This window comes from Cyanistes caeruleus, chromosome 25, assembly GCF_971803275.1.
Source record: "Cyanistes caeruleus chromosome 25, bCyaCae1.hap1.1, whole genome shotgun sequence".
Classification (NCBI taxonomy): domain Eukaryota; kingdom Metazoa; phylum Chordata; class Aves; order Passeriformes; family Paridae; genus Cyanistes; species Cyanistes caeruleus.
In genome coordinates, this window is record NC_141725.1 from 3,944,900 (window position 1) to 3,972,182 (window position 27,283).

The following is a 27,283-nucleotide window of genomic DNA, read 5'->3' on the forward strand; positions in this document are numbered from 1 at the left end:
CATCGTGACGCTTTTCCTCCGCCGGGCGGCGCGCGGGGTGCGCCGGGAGCTGTGGTCCGGCTCCGTCCCGGCCTGCCCCGCGCCGCCGCCGCTGCCACCATGGCTGCGATGTTCTGCGCCCGCCGCCTCCTCCGCCTCGCCCGCCCCGCGCTGCCGCTGCCCCCCGCCCGCGGCTATGCCGATCCCGCCGGCGGCCCCGCTGCCATGGCCTTCACCTTCGCCTCACCCACACAGGTAGGCCCGCCCCGGCCCCGGTCCCGGTGTCCCCGCCGCCGCCTCGCCCGGTGTCTCCTGAGGGCCCGGGGCGGGCGGGACGCGGCCGGTGCTGCCGCCCCCGCGGGGCTGTCCATTCCCGGGTGCTCTGCGGTTCCCGGGGCACGGCCGGGCTGTCACCGGGCTGTCACCGGGCTGACCTTGGCCCTGACCTCGGGCCTTGCCCGCCTGCCCCGGGCGCTCGGTCCCCGCCGCCGCGCTCCCGGGGCCTGCCTGGGGCCGGTCCAGCCCTTCCAGCCCCGCTGTGCCTGCCAGGCCCGGGCCCGCCGCAGCGCCGCCGGCCCGGAGCGGGACACGGCCGGTCCGCCCCCGCCGGGCCCAGGGCTGTCCCCGGGGCTGGGCGCGGGCTGGGGACGGGGACAGGGACAGCCCGGCAGCGTGGGCCGGAGCGGGGCCGGCAGCTCAGGGCTCCCCACGCGCTTCCCAGGCTGCTCCCGGCTGTGCCGGCGCCACTCGCCCACTCCCGACTCGGTGTCTCCATGTGCCGCCTCCCCGCCGTGCCCCTGGGAGCTGGGAACGCTTCCCCGCTGCCTTTGCCAGGACCTCTCCGCAGCCCGGCTCCGCTCCCACCCTGTGCAGGTGCAGCCTGTCCTGGGCACACCCTGGCGTGCTGAACCTGCCAGGAGCTGCGCTGCTCCCTCGGGATGCGCTCTTCCCCGGGCTCTCCATCCCCCCATCCCTGGTGACTCTGCCTCTTTGCCCTCTTTGTCCAGGTGTTCTACAACGGTGCCAACGTGAAGCAGGTGGATGTGCCCACGCTGACCGGCTCCTTTGGCATCCTGGCATCCCACGTCCCCACGCTCCAGGTGCTCCGGCCGGGCGTTGTCACAGTCCACGCTGAGGATGGGACGGCCACCAAGTACTTTGGTGAGCGAGGCAGGAGCTGGGGAGGAAAGGTGTGCGTGAGGATGATGTTCTTGGCACTTGCACAAGGGAGGTTCTGCCCATCCAGGTGTGGCCTGGTGCACTTCCAGGGATTTCTGCTTTCCCAGCCTGACAAGGACTGCTGGAAGCTGCTCTGGGAGCCGTGGGCTGGGGTCAGGTCTTAGTTCTGCTCAGGCTCTCTGGGAGCTTCCCCTGCTCCAGCTTGCCTTGGGGTGGGAGCTGAGTCCCTGAATGCTGGAAATGTGACAGAACAGGGCTGAGGGTTTGTTTTGGGAAAGGATGGTGGGGATGCCAGGGCTGAGCCCCTCTGGCAGCCCTGGCTGACCCACCCCATGTTGTGCCTCACAGTGAGCAGCGGCTCTGTCACTGTCCATGCCGACTCCACGGTGCAGGTGCTGGCAGAGGAGGCAGTGACCATGGACATGCTGGACCTGGCTGTGAGTACCCAGACATTTCACCAGCCCTGGGCTCTCTCCCTGGGGAGGATTTTCCCCCCTTCTCTTCTCTGGGGTCTTTGTCTTGGGAGCTTCCAGTGCCCAGAAGCCAGGGTTGTGTCTGCACCCCCACTACATTTTGGGATCAGAGGCTTGGGGCTTCTCCTTGGTGAAGTCTCTGGAGAGAGGGAGCTCTGCAGTCATAAATCTCTATGCCTTTTCCCACCCCATGAACAAACACTGACCTTGTCCTCACCTCCAGAACAGCTTTTCCCTGCTGATAAAGTGTCTGGGGCCAGCACAGCTGTGTCTGTAGCTCTGTGGGGCTCCCAAGTCAGTGGGAGCATATGAAGGACCTTGGCATCCATATGAAGGACCAGTGGCTGCAAGGGAGGGAGGGCAGGACAATCCCCTCTCTTGGAGTGTCTCCCAATGACACACATTCTTTGTGCCCTCATGTCCAGACTGCGAAATCCAACCTGGAGAAAGCTGTGTCAGAGATGGCAGCAGCGTCCGATGAAGCCGCTAAAGCAGAAGCTCAGATTAAGGTAGAAGCTAATGAAGCTCTGGTAAAGGCTCTGGAGTAAATCCAGGTGAGGTTCAGCTGCAGCCTGGCTGAGCATCCACACCCTGTGGGGCTGGGCAAGGGGATCTGACTTGCTTTTGGGGAGCAGTGACTGCAGCTGTCCCTTGCCAGGCTCAGGCCTCAGCTCTGGGGGACTCATGGGGGTCCCCAGCCCGGAGCCAACTGGGGCTGCAAGGTGGCACTGGGACCTGGGACTGCAAGGTGGCACTGTGGGGTCCAAGCCTGACACACAGCCTGGTCCAGCCCGGCTGTGACACCGGAGTTCAGCCCTGACAAGAGTGGGTGGGTGGTGCTGGGACAGATTGGGAACTGTGGTCACTGCTGGGGCTTTGCTGGTGCCCCAGGTCCCCACTGGGACTGGCCTTAACTGGTGACAATTCAGGGGCAGAAGGGGGTTGCTGGGCCCCACAGGGACAGCAGCATGTGACCTCTGCCCCACGTGCTTCCACTAAAGACAAACAGCTTCAGTCTCAGGGGAGGTGAGGCCTTACCTTGTGGCCTCTTTTTGCTCTGCCCTGCACAGACTGTGCTTCATCCCTTCCCACGTGCTGGCAGCCGGGAGCTGCGGCAGCGTGTGCTGTGCAGGGCTGTGAGTCACTGACAGCCTCCAACGGGCTCAGCCTGGAGCACAGGAGGGCACCAGCTCCTGCTCTCTCCTCATCTCTGGCCTGGGTGCTCTTTGGCCCTAGAGAGCTGGTGGCTCGTGTTTACTCACAGCAGCTGGAGTGGGGCCAAGCATGGGATGGGGATTGGGATCCACGGCCCAGCCGAGCCCACCCCACACTAACCTGACCCCTCTTTGTGTTTTGCAGGAATCCCACTGTGGATGCAGAACTCCCAGTCTGTGTCTGTTCTGCTCCCCGGCTGTACAGATGGAACGGGACAAATGGAGGTGGAGAAATGGTTCTGATCAATTAAAAGGAAATGTGACCCCCTCTTGTGGCACTCGCCTTCTTCCCAGGCAGCAATTGCAGCTAGAGCGGGAGCAGTTCCCAGCTCCTGCCCCAAGGCGGATTCACCCTGGGAAGGGGTCACCAGCACTGCCCTGGGGTTTGGCTGGGCATTCCCAGGGGAGACTCACTCCCAGGAGGTTCATCAGACAGGTTTATAATCCCCTCCCTGTGCTCCAGCCACTTCCATCTCCAGTAACCCCTCGGACAGCGGGATTTCAGCAGCACAGGAGGAGCACAGGTCTGTTCCAGAGCCATCCTATCCCAGCTCCCTGCTCCAGCTCTGGCTCTGCCTCAGCCTCCCAGCTCCAGCACTGCAGGAATCCACATTGGCACAGCACAGTGCTTCCCACAGCTGGACAGCAGCTGCTGGGCTCTGCCCCATCCCCTGCTGCTGCCAGTGGCACTTCCCCTGCTCCTGGAGACAGGCTTGGTGTGGAGAGGGAAGCAGATGCTGTGCATGGTGAGAATCTTTCCTGCTTCCGCTCGTGCTGCAGATGGCTGGAGCTGCTCTGCTGAGCTTGCTGCTTGCTGGGTGCAGCCTTGTCTGAGGGCACCTGGGATTCCTCAGGGCTCCTCACAGCCCAGGGAAGCAGGAAGGGCTCTCTGGGCCATGGCACTGTTGGGAAGGGGTGGGTTCGGGCAAGGGGACGGCTCTGCCTGTTCCAGGCATCCCGGGATGTGTGTCCTGTGTGTCCTGCTGCACCAGCTGCTGCCGGGCCCCTCGCTCCGTGCCACCCTCCCATGCCTTCCCAGAGGGATTTCGGGTTTCCACTGCTGTGCAGAGCTTCCATCCCTCGCTCTGCGTCGCTCTAATCCCCTTTTCCCCGCAGTGTTCCAGCCCGGGAAGGCGCATTGGCTGCCTGTAAGGTCAGTGCTCGCCGCTCCGGCCTCCCGAGGGCCCCACGCGGTTCCCGCTGCTCCGCGCTCGGAGCAGGGCACGGCTATTTTCGGCACTGCCACCCAGGATGTAATCTTGGCTGCCTCCTCTTCTCACCGCCACCTCCTCCCCCTCCTCTCGCTCACTCTGTCTTTCTCTCCCCCCCCTTCACAAGTGATCAAAAATAGAGCCTGTGGTGTTAAATTTCTCACTCTGTGGCTTATTAAAAGCCTCCGAGTGCCTGACGCGGAGCCTATTTGAAGCTCAGCCGACTTCCAGCTCCTGAGCTGCTCCAGTGCCTTTTCCCCTTCCCCTCTCATTCCCTTCCTTTTTTCCCTTAAAGGTCAGACATTGCACCAAGCGTGAGCAAAGCTTCAGAGTCAGAGCTGTACTAATTAAAATATCTTGGGAATTACTGGGGCTGGCCAGCTCCCTTCCCTCTCCTGCTGCCCCTCTCTGTCCCCAGCTGCTATTTCGGCTGCGTGAGCCTCCCCCAGCACACGCAGCCGTGCTGACGGAAGGTGGCTGCCTTGGGTTTTTCATCTAATGGAAGAGCGTTGGCGAGGCCGGGAAGCTGGGGAAACGGCCAGCTGCTATTTTTAGGATGGGAAAAAAGTGTCTCCGTCAGCGTCCTCTCACCAGCTCTTCCCACTGCCTCCTGCCAGCGTCGGGGGAGCTGGGGGGGCTGAGGGATCCGGTCCTGCCCCCCTCACAGAGTGCCCTTGACCGGGTGCTCCGCAGCCTGACGCCTGCTGGGACTTGTAGGCTGCGTCAGTGAGCGACCCTTCCATGTCCAGAGACCCTGGGGATGGAGCCTCACAGATGTAAGGACAAGGTTTTGTCCAGAGCCAGGACAGGACAGGGAATGTGGGTGCCTGGCTGGTGGCATCATAGCCCTGCTCACCCTGAGCTGCACTTTTGGGGGTGCAGGGCCTGTGTGGGTGATTCCCTGTGCTCCTCCACATTCCCAGCCCAGGCTGCTCTCTGCAGCCTCGGCTCTGAGCCCCTCACCTCTGCTTCCAGCCCTTCCCCTCCCTGCTCATTATCTGGCTCTGGCAGAGCCACGTTCTCCTCCTCCTCCGACTCCCGCTGCCCACACCAGAGCCCCAATCAGTCACGTCCTGCTGGATGCCACAAAGATGGCCTGACTCGGTGCAGGGGATGTGTGCTGCGGCTGCTCCAGAAGCAAAGCCCCTTCCTGCTCCCAGGCTGTGCTGGCACTGCAGGGATGAGCCCAGTTTAGGGGCAGGCAGGGAGGTGGGGGACAGCCCTGGTGTGGATGATGATGTGATTCAGCAGGTGACTCTCCCTCCTCTCCCCTCCCACATCAGCCTGGATTGTGACACTCAGTGTGCCACTTTCCTATCCCTGGAGTGCTGGCACCTGCCTTGGGGCACGGCAGCCTCCATCCGTGCTTCCTGCCTCTTTTTGGGGTGCCCCTGCCTTTGGGGGCCAGGCAGGACAGGGAGCATCGGCAGCGTGCTGGAGTTATTCCCGGGAGCCCGGGACCTGTTTGTCTCCGGCTCTGGGCTGGGGCGTGGTGGGTGTGAGAGGGGAAGGGCTGCCCGGAACGTGGTGGGAGCGGGGGGAGGGCTGGTGCTGCCCCCCCTCCTCCCTTTCCACCCAGGGCTCTCGCCCATGACTCGCATCCTCTGCTGCCAGATGGAGGGTGGGGAGCGGGGCCGGGAGCGCTCGGAAAGTGAAGCATCACGGATTCTGCCGGCGGCGTCGCTTCTCCGGGGGATGATTTCCGAGACGGGCCGGGTTCTGCCAGGCCAAATCTCCCGGTGCTGGCGGCGCTCCCCGCGTTTGGCCGCGTGGCATTTCCCCGTCCCACCCAGTCCCGAATGCAGGCGAAAGGTTCCAGCTCTCCTCTCTGTGCAGGAAAACAACCCCAAACCCCACCGCAGCCCCAGGAAACCCCGCTCCCACTGGGCTGACTCATCCGGCAGAGCCGCCCCTTTCCCTGCCCAAACCTTGGCGCTTTGGGGATCCTGCCCGTCCCAGCTGCCGCCCCGCACCATCGGCGCCCACCCTGCAGCATCAGGGTGGGGGTACAGGGGCTTCCCCTACTCCTCCCAGTGCCAGGGAGCTGCAGGATGTGGGGACCCCCGGGGTGCCACTCCCCAAAGCTCTGCAGAGCCGGGGTGCAGACCTGGCCCCCTCCCACCCGCAGGCCCTCGGGTGCTGGCGCTGGCCCCGGCGTGGGAAGGTCAGCGGAGGCTCCGCTCGCTGCCAGCACAGCCCGGAGTGGCCTTGGGCCACGTCGCCCTTGGGCGGCTCGAAGGCCGAATCCTCACAGCTTCCTTAGGACGGGGTGGGGGGGAACTGCTGTAATGATTAACTCGCCAGCCTTAATCGTTCCGGCCGGCAGCCTTTTTCCTCTGGGTTTCCAGCTCTGGAAAATGCTCCTTTTCCAACGCCCTCCCACGCACGTGGCCCCGCAGAGGGAGCGTGGCACAGCTCAGGGAAAACCCTGTGGAGAGGAACGGGACTTAGCTCGGGGTCTGGCACCGGGATCTGTCCCGGCTGGGGCCCCTCGGTCCCGGTTCTGGAGGTGTTTTGCCTGCAGATGGCGGCGGAGCCGTGGGGAGCGTCGCCCCAGCAGCCTCACCCCCAAAATCCGGGCACAAGAGCGAGCGCCGGCGGGCGTTGGGGAGGGCGGGTGTTGCAGCCAGCACGACAGAGCTTGTCATGCTGCTCCCGGGCCAGCAGCCCCGGAGCGCCGCGCCGGCCACGCGGCAAACCTTGGCCCGGGGCGCGTTCTCTCGTGGGGAAACTGAGGCACGGATGGGGAAAGGCACTGGCAGGCTGGCGAGAGTGGGAACGGGACATGGGAATCTCAGTCCGTGCTGCTGCGCTTGGCGATTCCACCCCTGTGGAGGAGCCCCCCGGGGAGCCCCCCGGGAGCTGCCGGAGTCAGGCAGGGGGTGGTGGGGGAGGCGCGTTGCCCTGGGGGTCCCAGGTGCCTTGGCAGGGGCTCGGTGCCCCGTGGCCATGGGCACGGCCCTCGCTCGGGGCGGCCTTGGAGGCCACTCGCGCCTGGCTCTGCTGGAGGTGGCCCAAAGCCGTGGGGGGCCGCGGGGGGTGCGTGGCCTCGTGCTGGGGGTTCCAGCAAAGCCCCCCTGCCACCGCCTCCCGGCCGGGGCCGTGACCCGCGCGGGGCAGGGGGAGCCCGGGGAGGAAGCGGCTGCCAGCTGGGCTCGACGCCGGCTACAAAGGCGGCCCAGAGAGCCCAGCGGAATGAGGTGGCACCCGTCCAGGTTCCCACGGCGGCCCTGGTGCAGAAAATACACCCGGAGCTGGTGGCGGTTGCCACAGCGATGGGCTGGGTGCCACGCCGTGGAGGGGGGCACGACCCCGGACCCAGGTGTGCCAACACGGGACCCCGGTGCAGGGCGGTGGGAGCTCCGTGGGGTGGTGGAGCCGAGCGCTGGCAGGGACCAAAGGCTCCTGCCCCGGCTCCCGCTGCCTCCGCCCGCCTTTGATGTGCCGGGACTTCGCCCTTGGTAAAGCTGGGAGGTTCCCAAGGAGTTCCCAGCTGGATCCTGGCATCCAGCACCCAGGTGCCCGGTGCGAGACCCTTGCACGCCCTGGGGCTCCATCCGCCGCTCGGTTCTCTTTGCCCCGCTGCAGCCGGGGGCTTGGAGCCCCCGCGGGCTCCCCGGTTCCTGGCGGGGCCGGGAGGAAGCGGCTGCAGCTGGTCCCGGCGCTGGGGCTCTTCCTGGCGGGGCTGGCGCCGGGCTGGGGCGTGGGGTGGGGAGGGAAGGCCGGGGGGGCCGCGGCCGCTGCCCTCCGGGATGCCCCGGCATGCGGCAGGGAGGGGTCGGCAGCGCTTCCATCCCCCTTCCCTCAAAGGCCACCCCTCCACCGGGTATAAATAGCAGGATTGAGGCCTGGCGTGACACTGGAGTCACTTCTGCCACCACCACCACCTTGGGTGTCCCCCCCCGCCCCGCGGGACCTCAATGGGGTCATTGTGCGCTGCGGACCCGCGGGCCACGTCCTGAGCAGCTGCTGGGCCTGACCCCGGCTGCCTCCCCCACGCGTCGGGAGCATCGATGGGGCGCGGGGGTGCCCCCGCAGGGTCCCACGCACGGAGGGGCCCCGAACCCCCCGCTCGCCCTCCCCGCAGCCGGCGAGGACCCGACACGGTTGGGCCATTCCTTCGCAGCGTCCCCGTCCCCACCTGGCCGTGCCGGCCCTGCCGTCCCCTCCCTGCCCGGGCAGCGCCGGCAGCTGCTGTGGGGTAATGACGGGGTGTGCCCGCCCGCCCCGGGCTGCGAGCGGCGCGGGAGGCTCCTGCCACCCAGCAAGACGGGGCCAGCCGGGCGCGGAGCTTTGCTGCCGCAGCCGGCGCGGCCACACCTGTGTGGGCTGAGCGGACCCCGCTCCCACCCGACACCTGCCCGGCCCAACCAGCTCCTTCGCGTCCCGGCCGCCCGCGGACAGGCCGCTGCAGGCAGGGCCCCCCGGGCCAGGCAGGTGCAGGAGGCGGCAGCACCCGGAGAGCTGGGGGCGCGCAGGGGACCTGAAGGACTCGGAGCTCCGGGAGCTCTGGGGACTGGAGGGGTCGTGAGCCCACTTGTGCCGACGGGATGTCCCCGTCCCCGCTGTCCCCTTCTCACTTCCCCACATTGTGTCCCCCGTCCGGCCCCACATCCTGTCTCGGCAGATGGGCTGCGGCCCCGACCCCGGCCGGCTGCAGCCTCTGTGGCCCAGGTAGGGCACCCCAAAGGTGCAGGGCCCTGCCGGGGGGCTGCAAAATGCCTCCCCCCAGCTCCTGCAGCCTCCAGGGGGGACGTGGGAGGGGCAGCATCTCCTGTGGGGAGGAACCCTCCGACAGGGACAGATGCGAGATGCTGCAGCCGCCTGCGGATGTGAGTGGGTGGGTTCTGGGCAGGGCTGCCTCCCGCGGGCCAGCACCGGCCCAGGTGGCCACGGGCTCCCACGGAGCTGAAGGCTCCTTGGGGAGCCCAAGGTTTAATGAGGGACTGTCGGGCTCCCTCTGATCCTTCCGCCCATTATCTAATCGGAGCAGTGCATTTAAAGGCCACAGTGCAGGTGAGTCACTTCCCCAGCTGGTGCCTCAGTTTCCCCACAGGTCGGGTGCTGGCATGAGCTGAGCCCGGCTCCTCAGAGCGTGGCTCGGTGCTGGGGAATGTGGCACAGTGGGTCCGGCCCAGGGCTGGATTCCTCCCTCGGCTCCTTGGGACACACCTGGACATGGATATGGAACCTCCCTTGATCCCCCGACCCGGGCATGGGGCCCCGCTCCAGGCGGAGAATCCGGCACTGCTGGGACATCCCAGCACCAGAGCGCCCGGCAGTGCCAGGCAGGGGCACCCACACTCCACACACAGCAGCTTTGTGACATCCGGCCCGTGCTGATGCCACACGGGGTCCGGCTCTCTCCCCCGTCAGGATTTCCTGCTGCTGTTCCCAGAATGGGCCGTGCTCTTGCATCCCTGGGGTGATCCCACACAGCCGCCAGCCGGGAACCCATCAGCACCGCTGCCAGGCCCGGGAGAGGCGGCAGCAGCAGCAATGCCCCGGTAGCCCCCCCCGTGCCGGGAGGGCCGGGCAGGCGGCTCCATCACCGTAAACAGGAACTGCGGCCGCGGGGGAGCGCAGGGGGCTGGGAAGGGAGGGGGTGCCTGTGCCCGTGGGTGTGGGAACGTGGGTGTGGGTGCAGCACCCAGCGGGGCCGAGCGAGCACACACGGAGCTCGTGTGCCCGTGCGGGGTGAGCACGCGTGTGCCTCTTCGGAAGGAAGGGGCTGCACTTGTGTGTGAAGGGACAAGGGCAGGAGGAAGTGCCTCCTCCCGTCCCCATCCCGCCCGAGTCGGGGTTTCCTGGGGCACATCCTGCCTGCATGGATCCTGTTCCTCCTTCCCGGTTTTGGGGGTCAAGGGGTGCCAGCCCTGCAGGGGGACCACACCAGGGCTGTGTCTGCCCCATCCCGTGCTGGGTTGGGGGGCTGCCAGCCCCCCGCTGGCCTCCCAAGGCGATGGAGGGTGGAGAGGTGCCCGCTGGCACCGCACCCCCCGCCCGGGTGAGGTTCCCGCATTCCTGAGGCGGCTCCAAGGGGAGCCGGGGGCAGGCGCGGGGCGTGTGTGAGTGTAAGCCCGTGTGTCAGCACGTAGGGCACCCGCCCCACGCCCCCCTCGCACCCCCCCCTCCCCGGGCATTGGGATCCCCTGCTGGCATCACCCCCGGCTCTGGGCACGGGCTGGGGATCCATCCCACATGGTTCTGTCACCCTGTGTGCGAACATTCCCAGGACTGGGGATGACGCCTGACGGGGTGAGCCCACGGTGAGATCAGAGGGCTGGAGTGCGATGGGATGGGTTGGGATAGGGTGGGATGGGAGTGGATACGGCGGAATAGGGAGTTACTTTCCCTCGGGTTTACAAGCCTGGGTCACCCCAGGAACGAGGTTCAGTGTGCATCCACAGAGGCTCCCAAAATCCTGAGTCCTTCCCCTCCCCAAGGCTGGCAACTCGCTTAAGCATTTATAATAATAATAATGATAATAACAACAATAATAACACCACCACCAACAGCTGAGCTGTCGGCTGACTCCTGGAGCCGGGATTTAAAACAAACCAAGAAATGTGGCAGCATCTGGGAAACAGCTGCTGGCACTGAGGGAGGAGTGTGGGGGGTCAGGGGGCACGGGGGGCATGGGAGGTGTGGGGGATCAGGGCTCTGGTGCCTCTTGGTCACAGTGGGCAGGGGACTATGCCCCTTCTCACCCTGAGAGTTTCCCACCTGTGTTTCCAGGGCTCCCCAGGCACAGAAGCTGAGTCCTGCCCTGTTGGGAGGGTCTCAGCCCCTGGCCGTGCCCAGGGGAGGGTCCCATTGGTGGGCACGAGCTGGCAGTGTGTGCTCACGGTACCGATGGAACCACCAGGACCTCTCCTGACCTCAGTTCTGCAACTGCCAGAATTGCCACATCAGCACGCAGCTGGGGCAGGATGGGGCTTGGGGGACACAGGGGCTGCAGGGGAAAAGGGACAGAGGCAGAGCTGGGGCGTGGAGCAGGACAGGAGGTGGCCAGGGATGGGGTCCATGTTTCCCCCTGCTCATCTCATCACAACTCCAGGCTGAAGCCGGGCTGGGGCCCAAAGCTCTGCCTGCTCCCAGCTGAGGGGGCCATGGGCAGGGGGGCAGTGAGGCTGGGGACTGGGAGCCACTGGGACGAGAGCAGGGACTGGAGTTCAGTGTCCCGAAGGGGCCCATGAGCTCAGGGAGCCCAGAATAGCCCTGGCCTCACCGTGGCAGCAGGGCCATGGCCCAGCACAGCCAAGTATGGCTCCACACCTGGGCACTGCTAAATCCAGAGGGATTCGCCACCCTGCCTGGGGCTGGGGCCAGGGCCAGGTGGGTGGGGGGCTCTGGTGACTTCCCCAGCCCCCCATGAGAGCTGACTCACCCTGGGGTCTGGCCTGAGCCATCCGGCCTGTGCTGGGGTCCCCCTGCTCACTGTGTGCCCAGGCCCCAAGGGGGGCTGCCTGAGTCACTCCAGGGGTGACTTCATCCCTGGGACTCTCCAGGCCCGAGGCCAGGGTGGGGGTCAGAGCCCCCCCGAGTGTGGGGTGCCCCAGAGCCAGGGCATGGCAAGTGAAGGCAGGCAGGGCCACTGGTTCCGGCTGTATCGGGCTGGCAGCTGGAGTGTCCCCAGGCTGTGACGCCCGGACACTCTGCCAAAGGCCACCAGGACACGTCCCCGAGAGCTGGGAACACACAGAGCCGGTTGTGTGTTTCTAAGGACACGCCTGGGTGTTTACAGCCCCGCCAGCGTCACCGGCACAGGCACCGCCGTCCTGCCCAAGGACATCCGCACCCGCCACGAGGCCCCCCGAGCCTGGAGGGATGGGGGGCTCCGGAGGGGGCTCCGGAGCGGGTCTGTGCCCAGCGTTGTGTCAGGAGGGTGGGATCAGCAGCTCCTTACTCACGGCAGCAGCGGTGGCTCACCTGAGCACGTCGGGCGACTGAGTCACCGCTGCCACCGTGACTAAGGCTGAGCCGCTCGGCCCCGCGGGGCTCGGGGGACGGGGAGGGGGCGCCGGGACCCCCAGCCCAGCACCGCTCCCACCTCGGCGGTGCCCTGGTGGGCTGGGCCCGGCGGGTGGAGGTGCAGTGGTTCGGCTGCACCCTCCTGCCGGGGTGTGCCCCGCATGATCCCGGCCGCTGGCCCCGCGCCCGTGGGAACGCTCCCACTCACTGCGGCAGCTCCGTGCGAGGCCCCAGCTGGGCACCAGCGGGCCTGGGAGCCCCTTATGGGATCGCTCCCCTCCCCAGGTTGAGGGCTGAGGGAGGAAAAGGATCCCCGTCCCACCTGGGTCCCCCCGCGGCTGCAGCCCGGCGGCTCCTACAGCCACAGGAGCGAGAAACGCCCTCTCTTCTCCCCTCCTCTCCCTGCTCCGGAGCCGGAGTCAGCTCTGCCCTAATCCCATGACCCCGCGCCTGCGAGGGGAATGCAGAGACTTGCGATAAAATCCCCGGTTTGCCAGAGCTGTGGAACCAGCCAAGAATTCAGTCCAAAAAAGAGGAGGGGGGGGGGGTGTGTGTTGGAGGGGGGTGGAAAGAGAGACACAAGAGAAAAGCTGCTGCCCGGGGCTGGTGGGGGATTTCCCCGAAGAAAGAGAGCTGGGAATTCCCTTCCTTCGAGGGAGAGGACTTCCAAGAACCAGCCTCCAAAAGATTCGGGGCTCCCGGCTGGAGCTGGGGCCGGCAGGACCGTGGGACACAGAGGAGCCAATAGCACGGTCCTGCCCTGGCTCTGCCGTGACACCGAGACGTGCCCAGGCCCCGTGGGAAGTGTCCCGGTGGGACCTGGGTAAGTCCCTCTCCTCCACCCGGTGCCCGCGCCGCCCTCCCGGCTGCGTGAGCCTCGGCGGGGGCTAATCCCAGGGCCCAGGTTAGCTAAGCGGATTGCGGGAGCTGCGTGTGGCCTGCAGCGGGATTTGTGTAGGTATTTGCTCGTCGGATCGTCTCTCCCCGAGCTGCTCAGCCGTGTGGGGTTTGGAGAACGCTCCCTCTGGAGACGCAGGAGCCTCGGATGCCGCGCAGCAATTATGCCCAAGTCTGCCTGTAATCTTTAACGATTTATTCCCAGGGCAACACAATAAACTAAACACACAAAATCCAGGCTGCTGGGAATCCTGGGATCTCCCAGCTTGTGTCTCTGGAGGCTCCAGATACCTTCAACCATACTGAAATCTGCACACACTTCCTAAAGCACCAGCTCCTGGAGTCATGGGATTGCCGGAGGAGATGAGCTTCCTCCCAGGAAGGAGATGGAGCTGTGTGAGGAGGGTGGCGGCTGGGAAAGGGGCTCTTCAGGGCTGCCAGGATGTGGGGAGATGCCCTGCCCTTGGGGCATGGCTGCTCTGCCAAAGAACCCAAGCGGGCCCCACTCCCAGCCACGGCCATAATGTCCCCTTGTCCCTCCCTACAGATGGGGGCTGGGAGCTGGCGGCCAGACCCTGCTCCCTGCGGGAGTGGCTCTGGTGTGTGACACCTTGTCCCCACCACGGCCCCTCCTGGTGCACAAGCCTGAGCTGTGGCAGGGCCAAACCTGTGTCTGTCCTCTCTCCTCGCTGCTCCAGGGCCTCACCCCGCACAGCCAGCAGGGGATGTGGCCCCCCCAAGGGGCGGCTTTGCAGGCCCGGGGCTCCACAGCTCCCGGGGAGAACAATGGCGCATCCCTGCCCCGGCCCCTCTCCCAGGGACAACAATGGCAGGAGCCGGAGTCGGAGCCGCCTGAGCTCATCTCCCCCCGAGAGCTTGGAGGGGGCTGGGGCAGGCGGGGGGCTGTGAGCTGTGTGACAAAGGCTCCCTCCCAGCCCGGCTCTCTGCCTTGCACGAGTGGCCTCGCTCCCACCCAGCCATCTGCACCCACCCCAGGGGACGCCGGGCGGGAGGGACACAGCAGCAGCATTTTGGGGATTCGGAGAGCCCCCCTTGGCTCCTGCCGGGCCCTGGCGCTGCTGCCTCATGGGCTGGGTCTCCCCACTGCAGACTGGCCGCCAGATCCCCCCCTCCAGCTGCTTTGTGTCTCGGTGTGCCAGGGCATTGTCTGTGAGGGAGAGACCCGGCCAGGCAGCCCGAGGTCACGAGCATCTCCCCAGCACCCTCCCTGTGCCGCTGGCCCAGGAGGAGGAAGCAGCTTCTGCCCCGTGGCACCCGGGGCATCACGCCCCGGAACCGGCGCCCACCAGCCCGTTTCCCCCCTTGCTCTAAAAACCCTGCGGGGCTAAGTCTGTGCCCTTGCTGGGAACTGAGTGGTTGGGCAGAGGGAATCCCTGGGGGAGGAATGGTCCAACCTTGTTATTAGACATCAGAGAGTCTCGGTATTAGACATCACTGAGTCTCCACGGGCAGCAGCAGCTTTGACGCTTGGCTCCCAAGGAGAACTCAGCCCATCCGTTCCCTGCCCACGGACTGACTTTGACCCCGGTGACGGGGCACGAGGAGGGGGAGAGGTGTCCGCTCTGTCCCCTCCCCACGGTCCGTGGAGGGCAAGTCGCCCCAGCCCTGCCTGAAGCGGCGGCAGAGCCGGGACCCCAGCAGGGGCTGAGACGCCCTCGGTGGGCTGATACCGAGATTAAAGGACGGCGAGTCGGGATCTCGGGAGTGGGATCCGAAACGAGGGGGGAAGGGGCTGGGACCCCTGGTACAGGACTGAAATCCCGGGGCAAGTACCGGGACCCCCCGCGGGAGCAGGTGCCGGTACCGCCAGGGCAGGGGCCGTGGCCGTTGCCGGGGCCGTTGCCGGGGCCAGACCGGTCCCTGCCCGGTCCCTGCCCCTGCCAGGCTCCACCCCGGGCGGTGCGGGATAAAACTTGGGGCACCTCCCCGGCAGCTCCGCGTCAGGGCTGCGCTCGGACCGGCTGCAGCACTCAGGAGGTGACAGCGCCGACCACCACCTCCCCCCGGGACGTTTCTGGGGTATCTCTCCCTCTTTCTGCCGCCGGAGGCAGCTGAGCTCCCGCTGCGCCGGGATCCGCGGGGCCGTGCTCGGTGAGTGGAGCCGCGCCGAGCCTGGAGGGGGCCCAGGGGGGATCCGCGGACCGGGACCGCGCTCTCTCGGTTGCTTTCCCCGGAGCGGGAGGGGTGGCCCCGCTTCCCCGGGGCTCCCGGGGGGGGACGCACGGCAGAGCCCCTCTTCGGTTGTTCGGGAGCTATGCTCACCCTCAGAGACCCTCCGTGTCCTCGGTCACCTGGAGCTTTGCCTGCCTCCGGGGAACGGGAGCTGGATCGGTTCTCCTCGCTCCAGCTGTCGGGACCCCGGTGCGCCCGCCCGGCTCCCGCTGCGTCCCGGGGAGCGGCTCCTCGCTCCCGAGACCCGGCGTTCCCGGGGTGGGGGGGCCTACCCGGGTAGGGGCTCTCCATCCCGGTGGGCAAGCAGCCTACCGGGCCGCCCGGTCTCTCGGTAAGGACCACCCGGTGTCTCGGTAAGGGCTCCCCGGCGCGCCGCCGGTGCGGCCCCCGCGGCCCCCCCGGGCTCAGGAGGCGCAGCGGGGCCGGCAGAGGGCGCCCGCGCTTTGCTGACTCATAGCCCCCCCGGTGCGGGCGCCGGGACGGGGCCCCGGGGCTGCGGGGTGCCCGTTCCACCCCCCGGGCGGCGGCAGGCGGGGCCGGGGCCGCTGGGGTGGAGGTTCCAGCTGCGGGAGTGGGGGGGGGCAAGAGCGTGCTGGGGGGTACAGGGGGCTCAACCCCTCATCGGGACAGTTCCCCGTAGCTGTAACGGCGTCACCGGGAGGGTGACCGGGCGGGTGCGTGTGACCGGGCGGGTGTGACCGGCCGCGGGTGACTGTGCGTGTCCTCCCCGCCCTTTCCGCCTTTGTGTCCCGGCGTCACTCGGCTCCGGGGGCTCCGGCTCCCGCCCGGCCCCGCGGGCAGTCACCTCCCGCCGCGGCCTCCTCCGGTGCGGGGGCCGCTCACCGCCCCCGCCGCGGCGCTCCGGGCCGGCGCCTGCCCGTGTCCCGCGTTCACCCCTCCGCGGCGCTCGGGCCTCGCACGCCAAGCCCATCGGCTCCCCGGCGAGGGGCGGCCCGGGGGGTGCCCGGTGCTGCCGGAGCCCGGCCGGACCCCCGAGCCCCCCGCGCCCCTTTGTTGTGCGCCGGGATTATGAATGGCTCCAGGCGCGGCGCGAGGGCGCGCGGGGGGCGGGGCTGGGGGCGGGGCCCCGCGGCCGCGTGGGCGGGAGGAATCCGGCCGGACCGCCCCGCCCACCGGGCCACGTGGGGAAGCTGCGCCCGCCTCCCATTGGCCGCCGCCGCGGATGTCTGGGCGCTCGGCGCGCTCCCATTGGCCGCGGCCGCCGGAGGAGCCGGAGTGAATGAGGGCGAGGCCCCGCCCGCGGGACGTTGCTACATTGTAACTTCCCTCCCCCCCCGGTGCTCCCACGGCAGCGCGAGCGGCGGCCGGTTCGGCGGGTCCGGCCCCAGAGAAGGGGGAGCGAGGCGGCCTCCCCGCCCCTCGCCGCGGCCTCGGGCCTCACCCCGCCCCCAGACACCTCGCACCGAGAGCACAGAGCGGCGGCGAGGAGAAAGAAAGGAGGCGGCAGGCAGGGGCAGGCAGCGCCGCTTCCACCGCTCCCCCCGCCCCTTCCCGCGGCAGCCACCGGAGCGGGGCGAGAACGGGAGATTTTATATTTTTTATTTTTATAAATATATATATATTTTATTTTCTCCGCCCGGACCGCGGAAGGCACGGCCGGTGCAGCCCTGCTTGGGGAACCCCCTCCTAGCCGCCCCCCGCCTCCTCCCGGCCCCCGCCCGAGGCCTCGCCGCGCAGCCGGAGCTCCCGTGGGTCCCGCCGGGCGTGTGGCGGAGCGGGCCCCGCTCCCTCCTTTGTCCGCTCCCGCCGCTCCCCCCCCGCCGCGTCCCGCCGTCGCCCCCCGACACCGACCGCCGCTGCCCCCGCAGGTCGGCGGATGGACCCGCAGCCCGGCGCCAGGAGCTGCAGCCGCGGGGCTCCCGCCTGCGAGGTGGGGCCACCCGAGCCCCCCATGAACCTCTACATCCACACCACCACCGGCACCCGCTATGAGCTCTCGGTGCCCGCCGAGGAGACGGTGGAGGGGCTGAAGCGGCGGCTGTCCCAGCGCCTCAAGGTGCCCAAGGAGCGTCTGGCGCTGCTGCACAAAGAGAGGTACGGCACGGCTCGGTACGGGGGGGCTCGGCACGGCTCGGTACGGGGGGGCTCGGCGCGGCTCGGGAGGCCCGGGGTCCCCAGCCCCCGACAGCGGGGCTGGGCGCGGGGGCGGCCCCCTCGTACCGGGCTCGGCACCGCACAAAGGCTCCCGCCCCCTCCCCCTTCCCGGCCCCATTCCTGTGCGGGGCGGGGGGCGGGGGGGGCAGCCCGGGGGGCCGCGGCGGGGGCGAGCGGGGGCCGGGCCGGAGGGAGGGAAGGAGAGGGGGGGGCTCCGGGGCGGAGGGAGGGAGGGAGGGGGCGCCGGGCCGGGCCGGGAGCGCGGCCGCCGCCCCCTCGCCCGGCCCTGCCGGGGCTCCTTTGTGGGCGGCGGGGCCCGGCCGTGCCCCGGCCCTTTGTTCTGGGCTCAGCCCCGGCGGCGGCGCGGCCCGGCCCCCCCTGAGCCCCCAGCGCCGGAGGCGGCGGGGGGGCCTTTGTCTGCCGGGGGCCCGGGCCGAGGGGCTGCGCACCCCCCGCGTGGAGCGGGGCCCGCGTGGGGCCGGCCCGGGAGTAACTTGGAGAGTCTTTCCCGGATCAGGGAGGAAGCTGGGGGGGACACACGGGGACAGCACATCCATCTGCCGGCACCCGCGGGGTTGAGGGAGCACGTTCCCAGTGCTGCCTCCCCCACCTACACTGGTCCCAACTTCTCTCTAACCGCCCCCCCCGCCGTGGGCAGGTTCCCTGTGCCACGAACCCCGTGCTCCCACCCCCCACACACAGCTAAGCTCTCCTCTGGCCCCCTTAGCACTGCCCCGTGCCCAGGACAGGGCTGCCCCACACCGTGCATTCCCCCGGGGGGCAGCTGAGCAGTGGGGTGCCAGGGTTCCCTCCTACCTGCAAAGGCTTGGGATTTCCTGGGTTAGGGGTGCTTGGGGGGCTGTTGATACTCCGGGAGCAGCCAGACTTGCAGCTGGTGTCCCCCTCTCGTGTGTAGCCCCTGGGGGGGCTGCCTGACCTGCACTGACCCTGCTTTTGCTATCTTCCCTCACAGCCGCCTCAGCTCCGGCAAACTGCAGGACCTGGGGGTCGTGGAAGGCAGCAAGTTGACATTGGTGCCCACCGTGGAGGCCGGCTTGATGGTGAGTGGCCTTTTCCTGCTGCTCCCTCCATCCCTCCCACTTGTCCCTGTCTATTATTAAAGCCCCGGGCAAGGATGAGGATGTGATGTGCTGGCAGCCCCGCGGCTCTGCTGCCCCAGCTCTCGCTGAGGAGGCAGTGCTGGGTTGGGCACGGCAGCAGGTTTAGTATTTCACTCCTTTCTCAGGGCTTGTGTAGAAATAGTGGAAGTGACATGTCATCCCTCCCTCCTGCTGCGGACGCCCCCTCCTTCGCTGCATTTGTAACGTTAATCCCCCCCCTCCTCCTTTTTTTTCCAGTCCCAGGCGTCCAGGCCAGAACAGTCGGTGATGCAAGCTCTGGAAAGCTTAACTGAAACTCAGGTGAGGGGCTGGATGCCGGGGCAGGATGGAGACAAAGGCGGAGGGCGGGTGGGGAAGGACAGCTGCAGCCTGACTTTGCTTCCCCTCCCAAAAGCTTTGGCGTTGGTGCCTCGCTGAGGTTTCACCTTCAGCAGGGCTGGGAGCGCTGAGGGTGGTGCCCGGGGCGGGCACCGTCACCCTGAGCAGCACCGGGCTCAGGGAGGTCCCACGCCGCAGCCTGGCAGCCCAAACAAGCCGGGAGCTGGGGAGGTGAAATGACTCACTCAAGGTCACGCCGCAGGTCGGTGGCAGAGCCGGGCGGCTCAGAGCCCTGCCCGGGGGTGTGGGGCTGCAGCCCCCCCCAGAGTGCCCACCCTGGGGTGCAGGGTTAGGGCTGCCCATCTGCCCCACGGCTGTGATGGATGTTAGGGAGGCTGGCAGGGCCGCGCTGGGGGCTCGTGGGGCTGCAGAGCCCCCATCGCCAAAAGGGTTCTTCCCCCTTTCCTTGGAGCCGGCCTTGGGGGGCGCAGATTGGCCGTGCCGAGGTGTTCTGACCCTCTCCTTGTTCCTTGCTCCGTGGCCTTGTGCTGGGGCGCCGGCTGCCAAGGAAGGGGCGCGGAAGGGGCCAAGTGGGCGGCGTTGGCGTGGTTGAATCGCTGTGGAGTTGTTGGAGGGGTGGGAAGTGGGCTGCTGGGGGGGTCCTCGCTGCTGGGGGGGTCTCGGCTGCAGGGCGGAAGCGTTCCCAGGGTGGGAGAGCCGTGGGTGAGCCGTGGGTGCGTGCGCAGCCGCGAAGGTGGAATTTACCCCCAGCCGCGCAGGCCCCGCTCCTTTGTTTTCTGTCTCTGTTGCTGCTGTGAAACTCTTTCCTTCCTTTTTCTGGCCGATGCTGCAGCTTCGGGTTTTTTAAGGGTTGGGTTTTTGAGGGTTTTTATAAACCCACCTTGTTAAATTCTGGGAAGGGACTGAGCCCCATGCGGTGCCAGGGATCAGAGAAGGGGCTGGTGGGGGGCACTGTGTGCCCCCCATGGGGATGTGGCGAGGGCCAGGCTGTCCTGACCACAGGGACTGACCCGCGGTGCCCTTGGCTGCCCGGGGTGACCTTGACTTTTGGGAGCTGGTTTAACCCCTTGGGGGCTGGGGGAGTGAGCTTGGACTGGCGCCACAGTGGATCCCCGGTGCCAGAGGCTGCTGGGGTCCCATGGAAGGGTCTCTGCCCCCATCCCAGCTGGGGTGCAGAGCTGTGGGAGGGGGCTGGTTCTGGCAGCCTGGCCTGGGGGGGTCACAGTGCACCTCCTGCCCTCAGGGCTGCAGGTATTTCTGACGGGGCTGCACAGCTCTGCTCTGGTGTGGGCAGGGAGGTGTGGTGGACTGGGGAGCCAGGAGCCCGTGGAGCTCAGGGTACCCCCCTGCACAGGGCTGTGGCCCCCCCAGACCAAGCACAGCAGGCGGAGGAGGGTGGGTGGGCTACGGTCTGGCACTGGCTGTGGGAAGCGGCTCCGCACCTCCCTGCCCACCGCAGGTTCCTCCGGTTGGTGATTCAGGAAGCCAAGGCTGAGCAGGAGGAACCGCCAGCACCTGGGGGGCGGCGGGGGGGCAGGAAACCACTCCTCCCATTCATGCTTTGCTGGGCTCTGCCTGCGTCACGCAGCCTCCGGAGCACGGGGAGAGCTGAGCTGCTTCCTCTGGGGGTGGCGGGGGGGCCGGGGCGCTGCCACCCCCTCCCCAGCCTTTGGGGAAGCGGCTGCCGGGCACGGGGGCTTCCTGGAAATGCTCCTGCACTTCCTTCCTCCCCACATGGCTGCCCCCGCTTTCCAGGGATGGCAAGCGTTCGGTCCCACTGCCTCTTCCTTCCCCAATCCCTCTGCCCAGGAGTGCTGAGGAGGAGGAACAGGAGGGGGATGACACATCCTGCTCTTCCTGGGCAGGAGGAATGTGGCTGGGGGGGCTCTGCCCCCTTGGCACAGGCACAGGTGGCTGGATGGGGGCACAGCTGTGCCCAGCTGGACACCCCGCAGGGGCTTGGGAAGGGGGGCATTTCCTGCTCCCCCTACTCATCCTTGCCCTGGCCTTGCCTTTGCCATCTGCATCTCCCGGGATGGTTTCCTGGTGCCTGTTTGGGGGTGCTGCCCTCCCCATCCGGGGCAGGGGCTCGTTGGGGGCTCTCTGCCAGCCCAGGGTTGGGGGCCTGGGGGTGTGTGGGGCTGGGGGCCGGGGTGACGCGGGGCCAGGCGTGGAGCGAGGCGGGAATGCAGCGTTCTCTGAGTCATCGGCGTTTCTGAGAAGCAGCTGGGAGACACTTGCCCCATCCCTGCGGGCCCCGAGCCCGGTACAGCGCAGCTGAGTCCCCCAGGGCTTGGCAGGGTCCCAGGGGACCCCTAGGTACGGGGACTTTGGGGGGCTCAGCGGCCCCAGCCCCCTCGGCGAGGCTGTCCCGGCCCCCGCGGCGGAGCCGGCTGGGAGGGACGGGGTCCTCCCGGCGTGGGCGGCCGAGCGGGCGGCTGGGTGGGACGTGTTTGCATTGGAGCGGGCTGGTTTCGCCGGGGGGGGGAGGTTGGCAGCGGCGTGGGGGCGGGTGCTGGGAGCCCTGGGGCTGGGGCGCCGCGGGGACCGGGCCGGCTCCGTGCCACGGCCCGGCCCGGGGGTGCCGCGGAAGGCGCTGGGACCCCCGCGCCTGGGGATGGAGGGGGGGTCTTGGTGCTGCTGGGAAGCGCCGGCAGCGCCAGCCTGGCCGGGTTTGGGGTGCTCTGGTTTCTCCCGGTGCTGGCGAAGGGTCAGGCAGGGCAGGGGTGAGTCAGAGGGAGCGGGAGGCGGCCGCGGGGCCGGCTGACGTCAGGGGGCCCCGGGGAGGTGCGCGGGGCTCCCCCGGGCACACCTGGGTGCAGAGCCGGGCCTGGAGGAGGCTGGGATGGGGCTGTGAAAGACCCAGCTCAGGAGCCCAGTGTGGGAGCAGGACCCAGCTGGGTCCTCCCTCCACGCTTTAGTGAATGTGCCTGGACCTGGTGTTGAGGTCTGTGGGGTCCCTGTGTGAAATGTACCCCCTAAGTGGCTCAGAGAGCAGAAGCAGCACGGCTGGGGTGGCCCAGCAGCCGTGGAGGGGGCTCCACACAGGGGCCGGAGGTGGCCGGAGCTGGGATGAGGCCAAGCAGTGCAGATGGGGCTGCCAGCCTGGCACGAGGCCATCCAGGCTGCTGTGGGAAGGGAAACTGAGGCAGGACGGGGGAGGGGGGGCTGGGGTGCACCGGTGCTCCGTGCGCGCACACGCGTGTGCACACGTGTGCCCATGTGCACGCCCGCTGTCCTCTCCCGCCCCCTCGCCCCGTAACCTCCGTGTCCAGAGCTGCAGCGTCTCCTTCCCGCCCACCCCTTCCTCTGCAGCCTCCGCCTGACACGCTCGGGGCTTTGCTGCTGGTATTTTTAAAGCTGCTTTTCCCACGGCTTCTCAGAACCGGCCCCCGCGGCAGCGGGGCGTGGGGGAGCGGGGCCGGGGTTGGGGGGGCCCAGGGGGGCCCCGCTCTGCAGCACTGGGCACAGGGCACTGCTGGGCCCACGGGGGACCCCCTCGATGGCTGCACCCCAAAGATGACGTAGGATGTGGGTGGGTGATACCAGGAGCTGCACGTGACAGGCTGGGAAAGCCGGGCCCTGCATGCCCTGGAATAGGGAGGGGGGTGTAGGGTGGAAGCGGGGGCATCATCCCCAAAAACCCATCTGGGCTGGCAGGGGTGAGAGGCACAGCCTCCCTGCAGCACATATGAGGGCAAGGGGGGGGCTCACGGCTGTCCCAGCCCCCCCCTAGAATGTGGGGCAGTGCTTGGGGGGCTCCCCTGTTCCCTGCTACGGCTGCCAAGTGATTTATGTGACTGGGGGGAGGCTGAGGGGTGTGAGCTGGGGGTGGCAGGTGTTGGGCATTGGGGGCCCCCACAGCTGCAGCCTGGGGAGGGTCAGGCCCTGGCTCTTGTCTCCACTCTGCAGCTGCTCCATCACCTGCCGGAGCTGGAGCCTCGGGGCTGGGCAGGGCCTGTCCCCCACCCCCAGCTGCCTTGAGCGGGGAGGGGAGGAGGGCAGGTGGGCTGCACTGCCTGAGTCACAGCGGTGGGCACGCAGAGACCCGGCATGTCCTCACCTGCCCCCTCCTCTGTGCGAGCAGGGGCACCCCCTCGAGCTGGGGGGGACACCCCTCCCGCTGGCCGGAGCAGCAGCGCTGGCCCTTGGCCAGGCGTGCGGCTCTGGGCAGCCCCAGCTGCGGCCCGTGCCCGTCCCTGCCCGCCGGGATCAGCGCCGGGGAGGGCGGCCAGGCATGCACGGCCACTCAGCGGTGGGGAATAAAGGGCAGGAAGGGCAGAAGGAAGAAAAATACCCCCCGGCACCGTCAGCTGATGGAGCTGGCACCGGGCTGGGGTCGTGTGGGGACGGCAGCTGGGCTCGCCTGCCAGCCTGGCATGGGTGAGGGCCTGGGAGGGGTTGTGGGAGGGAGTCACCCCTTCTCTGCCTCAGTGACCCGTCCCTATGGCCAAGGGAACTTGTAGGGGCGACCACCGTGCTGCTGCTTGTGCCACGGCTGATGAGGGTCCCTTCTCTCTCTCCCCAGGTCAACGACTTCTTGTCAGGCCGGTCCCCGCTGACCCTGGCCCTGCGTGTGGGTGACCACATGATGTTCGTGCAGCTGCAGCTGGCGGCTCAGCAGAGCACCGGACAGCTCCAGCACCGGCACCTCATCGCCAGCCGCGGCGAGGCGGGGGCCAGCACCAGCCCCCACTGCCGGACGCTGCACGGGGCCGGCGGCTCAGGCTTCGCCCGCATCCCCGTGGTGCCCACGTGCCAGCAGAGCCCGGCCCCCAGCCCCACGCCCGCCGCGCCGGCACCCCCCGTGTACTGTAACGCCCCTCACGCCGCTCCCGTCACCGCCGGGATGTTCCGGTCGCACGGGGCCAGCACGCAGACGGTGAACAGCAGCGTGGTCTCCTCCTGCTCAGAGGTGAGTCTGGGGGTGTCCTGGGGCCTTTGGGAAAGCGGGGGGGGTGAAGCTGTGACTTTCCCAGCTCAGTCGTGGTCATGCCTGGCCCTCCCTCGATTTCCTCATATGTGGAAATGGGTTGTCGCCAGTCTGGTCTGCAGAATGTCCCCAGGTCCCAGGGAGGGGCTCAAGGACAGGGTGTAACCCAAGCTCTTACCCTGCCTGTCCCCATGGGTGGGCAGGAGCTGCTGCTGTTGCTTCCCTTTCCCCCTTGCACAGCAGGGCAGGGGGGGCTGTCGGGACCCCCGGGGTGGTTCCTTGCATGCCAGGAGAACTGGGATTGCTGCATCTGCTCCCTGCCTGGGCTCTCCTGACCTGGCTCTTTGCGGGGTGGCAGAAGGTCAGGAGCAGGATTGTGTGCGAGGCTGATCCCACGTTTCTCCCCTCCAGGTGGACTGTGGTTCCCGCAGCAGCAGCTCCCCGGGCAGCAGTCCGGCCCCCTCGGCCCGATCCCGCAAGCCCGGGGCGGTCATCGAGAGCTTCGTCAACCACGCGCCTGGGGTCTTCTCAGGGACCTTCTCCGGTACGCGCTGCTGAATTTCCAGGGGGCTCTGGGGGGATGTTGGGGGCAATGGGGCTGTGGATCTGGGGGAGCTGATTGTCTCACACCCACCTCTTCCTCCCCCTCCAGGCACTTTGCACCCCAACTGCCAGGACAGCAGCGGGCGGCCACGGCGGGACATCGGCACCATCCTGCAGATCCTCAACGACCTCCTCAGCGCCACGAGACACTACCAGGGCATGCCCCAGTCCCTGACACAGCTCCGCTGCCAGACGCAGTTCTCCTCCTCCTCCTCTTCCTCCTCCTCCTCGCCGCCTGCCTCTCCGGACCTCGCCACCAAAACTACCTCAGAGCCGCTGCCGGCGGCCGCCGCCCCCACCCTGCACCCCGTTGTCCAGTGCCAAAGCCAGATCCGGATGTGCAAGCCCAGTGGTGAGTCCGGCTGCCCTCGAGTAGAGAGGGGTTGGGGTTTGAGGTTGGTACCTCTTGGGGGTCCCTGGTCCATAGCTGGGATGAGCAGAGAGGGACTGGGAACTGGATGATTGACAGGTGTCAGTCAGGGGGGGCTGCATGTTTGGGGACAATCAGCAGCCCTGGGGACTCAGTGAGGTCGCCCCACCCACCCTGCATTGTCATCTCTGCCAAACCCTGTGGGGTCAGAGCATCCCTGTGTGGGTGGGGATGCGGGGGAGTGGCTGCGGTGTCCGTGCTGCCCTGGGAGCTCAGGGCCTGTCCCTGCTGTGTGGGCAGAGGTTTTGGGGTCACCCAGACTCTGGCTTCCCCTTTCCAAACCCATCTCCCCAGACTGGGGATGAAGGTGGGCCTGGCTGGGGCATGGCAGCCACTCCCCTGGCATCTTTGGGTGCACACCTGGGAGCCCTGGGGCCAGAAGGTGTCGCAGGCACCCGAGCTGGACCCTTGTGATTTGCTTAGAGGAAAGAAGTGAAACCACCAGTGCTGGCTCAGCCCCCTCCGGGTTTGCACTCCCTTCTCTCCTTGCCTGGAGTGGTCCTGGTCCCTACAGGGGTGGCTTCATGCTGGCTCCAGCCCCTGCTGCTGTGGCTGGGTCCTCCAGCCTCCAGCTCTGCTCTGGGCCAGGACCCCTCCCCACCCACCCAGGAGAATAGAAGAGGTGTTGTGTGGGGACCCTGCACCCCAAAAAAGGGCTGTAGGTCACAGGGGACCAGCCTGGTGCTGTGGTGGGCACTCTGTTTTTGGGATATCCAAGGGACCGTGCCATGGGGGACAATGTGACCCCCCAGGATGTGGGTCAGGCCACCCTCCCATAACCACCTCACCCTTTTCCTTTTGGAGAGCACCTGCTATGGGGGTGTCCATGTCCCTGTGCCATTGGTGCGGGCCGTGCCCAGCTGTGGATCCCCCACCAGGGAACCCCACCATGACCCATCCTCTCCATTAAAAGGCGCACCCTGCCTGTTACAGGGACATCCACATATCCATGCCACACCTGAGGGGCTGGCATATCCTCCCCCCTGGCATTGCATGGCAACCCTCCGTGACCCCCTTTTCCCCTTTCCCCTTGCAGGGGACCGGCTGCGGCAGACGGAGAACCGGGCGACGCGCTGCAAGGTGGAGCGGCTGCAGCTGCTGCTGCAGCAGAAGCGGCTGCGGCGGAAGGCGCGGCGGGACGCGAGGGCTCCGTACCACTGGGTGCCCAACCGCAAGGCCGGGCGCACCAACAGCAACAGCAGCGTCTCCAGCGAGGGCAGCCTGGACCTGGACTTCGAGGACTCGGTCTGGAAGCCGGAGGTCAAGGCCGAGATGAAATCCGAGTTTGTTGTAGCATAGAGAGCCGGGGCCCCGGGGGACTGTGCCGGGGGGTCCCGCTCGCCGCCCCCGCTGTGGGGAGGCAGCGCTGGTGTCGCGGGCCGGGGCTCCTCGAGATTTGCTGTTTCCTGCGACCAGACGCCTTGGGCTGACCTGCGTGTCACGGGGAGCCTCCCACCCCCCTGCTCGGTTGGGTTTGGGGCGATGGGGGGGGAGCAGCAGGAGCTGCCCCCTCCCTGCAGCCTCCCCAGCTGGGGGGGGTCCAGGCACCCAGGGGGGGCCCTGGGGCGTATCGAAGCTGCTGCTTTGCTGTGAAGAGGGGCACAGCCGGGTGGGCTCTGGCCCCACCTTGTGCCATCCCCCCCGGCGCAGGCAGGAGGAGATGAAGTCTCTCTCGGAGGTGCTGGAGCCCCCCGGATTTGGGGGCCGTTTGTTTTCCTTCCCTTCTATATGTAGCATTGCTCGGCTGTGGGGCTGGGCCCCCCCGGGCGGCCGGGGGGACAACGTGTGCCTGGGCCCCACCACCGCAGCCTGGGGAGGGGGGACGGGGGTGGGAGGGCTTTGTTTTTTTGGGGGGGGTGGTGTTAATTTTGTTTGGGGAGGGAGAAGCCAAGGCGCCTTCCCTCTGCGGCCGAGCCCAACTTCCGAGTCGCTGGACTCCTTCCCACCCGCCGCTTGGGTGGTTGGATTTTTTTTTTTTTTTCTTTTTAACTTAAAAAAAAAAAAAACAAAAAGAGAAGAAAAAAAAAAGGAAAAAAAAAACCTGAATAAATAACCCCAAACTCGGTCCCAGCCACGGGGCCGGTATTTATAGACATTAATGACCCGACTGAGCCAATACTGACATAGTCTTCATAGGCCGTAGGATCCTTTTTCTTGTCCGACTTGGATTTTTTTCCGTCAGGATCTGTGCAAATAGAGCCCCCACGTGATGTGTTTTTTGTCTGTAAAAGTCTTTTTTTTTTTTTTTTTTTTTTTTTTGTGTGTGTTTTGGGGAAAGGGGGGGCGGGGGGGAGAGCGAGGCTTTTTCGGTCTTTAATATTTTATTTTTTATTTTTGAAATAAATTTGGGCAGTCTGGATGCAATCGTGTCTGGTGTCAGGGTGGGGAGACAGGGTCTGCTTGGGCACCCCGTGGGTGTCAGGGGACATGGCACAGCCACAGGTGACCCATACCTGTGCACCCACCTGCTCAGCACTCACACCCGTGTTTGTACCTGCAGCGGGAGGAAGGAGGGGGGTGATGAAGCTTCTCCATCCTCCCTAGAAGGGGAACAGGTCTGGGGTCTCCTCGAGGTGTTTCCAGCTCTCTCTGGGTGCCAGACCCCAGCCCTTGGGTGCTCAC

General features: G+C 67.3%; 2 protein-coding genes across 3 annotated transcripts; both read left to right on the forward strand.

Moving 5' to 3' along the window:
- The first annotated feature begins 9 nt into the window (after positions 1 to 9).
- On the forward strand, positions 10 to 3,113 carry ATP5F1D (ATP synthase F1 subunit delta). The gene is made up of 5 exons (XM_086863121.1): positions 10 to 234; positions 987 to 1,140; positions 1,507 to 1,595; positions 2,057 to 2,185; positions 2,991 to 3,113. Exons 1-4 carry the CDS (start codon positions 100 to 102, stop codon positions 2,177 to 2,179), a joined length of 501 nt encoding a protein of 166 aa, XP_086719247.1. The 5' UTR covers positions 10 to 99; the 3' UTR covers positions 2,180 to 2,185; positions 2,991 to 3,113.
- An 11,642-nt stretch (positions 3,114 to 14,755) lies between these two features.
- On the forward strand, positions 14,756 to 27,025 carry MIDN (midnolin). Of its 2 annotated transcripts, XM_086862766.1 has the most exons (8): positions 14,756 to 15,039; positions 16,950 to 17,175; positions 18,209 to 18,296; positions 18,594 to 18,656; positions 23,224 to 23,610; positions 24,040 to 24,172; positions 24,281 to 24,583; positions 25,698 to 27,025. In XM_086862766.1, exons 2-8 carry the CDS (start codon positions 16,958 to 16,960, stop codon positions 25,958 to 25,960), a joined length of 1,455 nt encoding a protein of 484 aa, XP_086718892.1. In that variant the 5' UTR covers positions 14,756 to 15,039; positions 16,950 to 16,957; the 3' UTR covers positions 25,961 to 27,025. The 2 variants fall into 2 exon arrangements, with proteins under 2 accessions (XP_086718892.1, XP_086718893.1); XM_086862767.1 differs by lacking the exon at positions 14,756 to 15,039 and having other exon boundaries at positions 16,799 to 17,175; positions 25,698 to 26,760.
- The last annotated feature ends 258 nt before the right edge of the window (positions 27,026 to 27,283 follow it).

Bases quoted from the DNA above. Each gene is read 5' to 3' on its own strand.
- ATP5F1D (XM_086863121.1), top strand. From the start codon at position 100: ATGGCTGCGATGTTCTGCGCCCGCCGCCTCCTCCGCCTCGCCCGCCCC. The intron at 1,141-1,506 runs GTGAGCGAGGCA...TGTGCCTCACAG, and splicing joins GACGGCCACCAAGTACTTTG to TGAGCAGCGGCTCTGTCACT. The intron at 1,596-2,056 runs GTGAGTACCCAG...CCTCATGTCCAG, and splicing joins TGGACATGCTGGACCTGGCT to ACTGCGAAATCCAACCTGGA.
- MIDN (XM_086862766.1), top strand. From the start codon at position 16,958: ATGGACCCGCAGCCCGGCGCCAGGAGCTGCAGCCGCGGGGCTCCCGCC. The intron at 23,611-24,039 runs GTGAGTCTGGGG...TCTCCCCTCCAG, and splicing joins TGGTCTCCTCCTGCTCAGAG to GTGGACTGTGGTTCCCGCAG. The intron at 24,173-24,280 runs GTACGCGCTGCT...CTCCCCCTCCAG, and splicing joins CTTCTCAGGGACCTTCTCCG to GCACTTTGCACCCCAACTGC.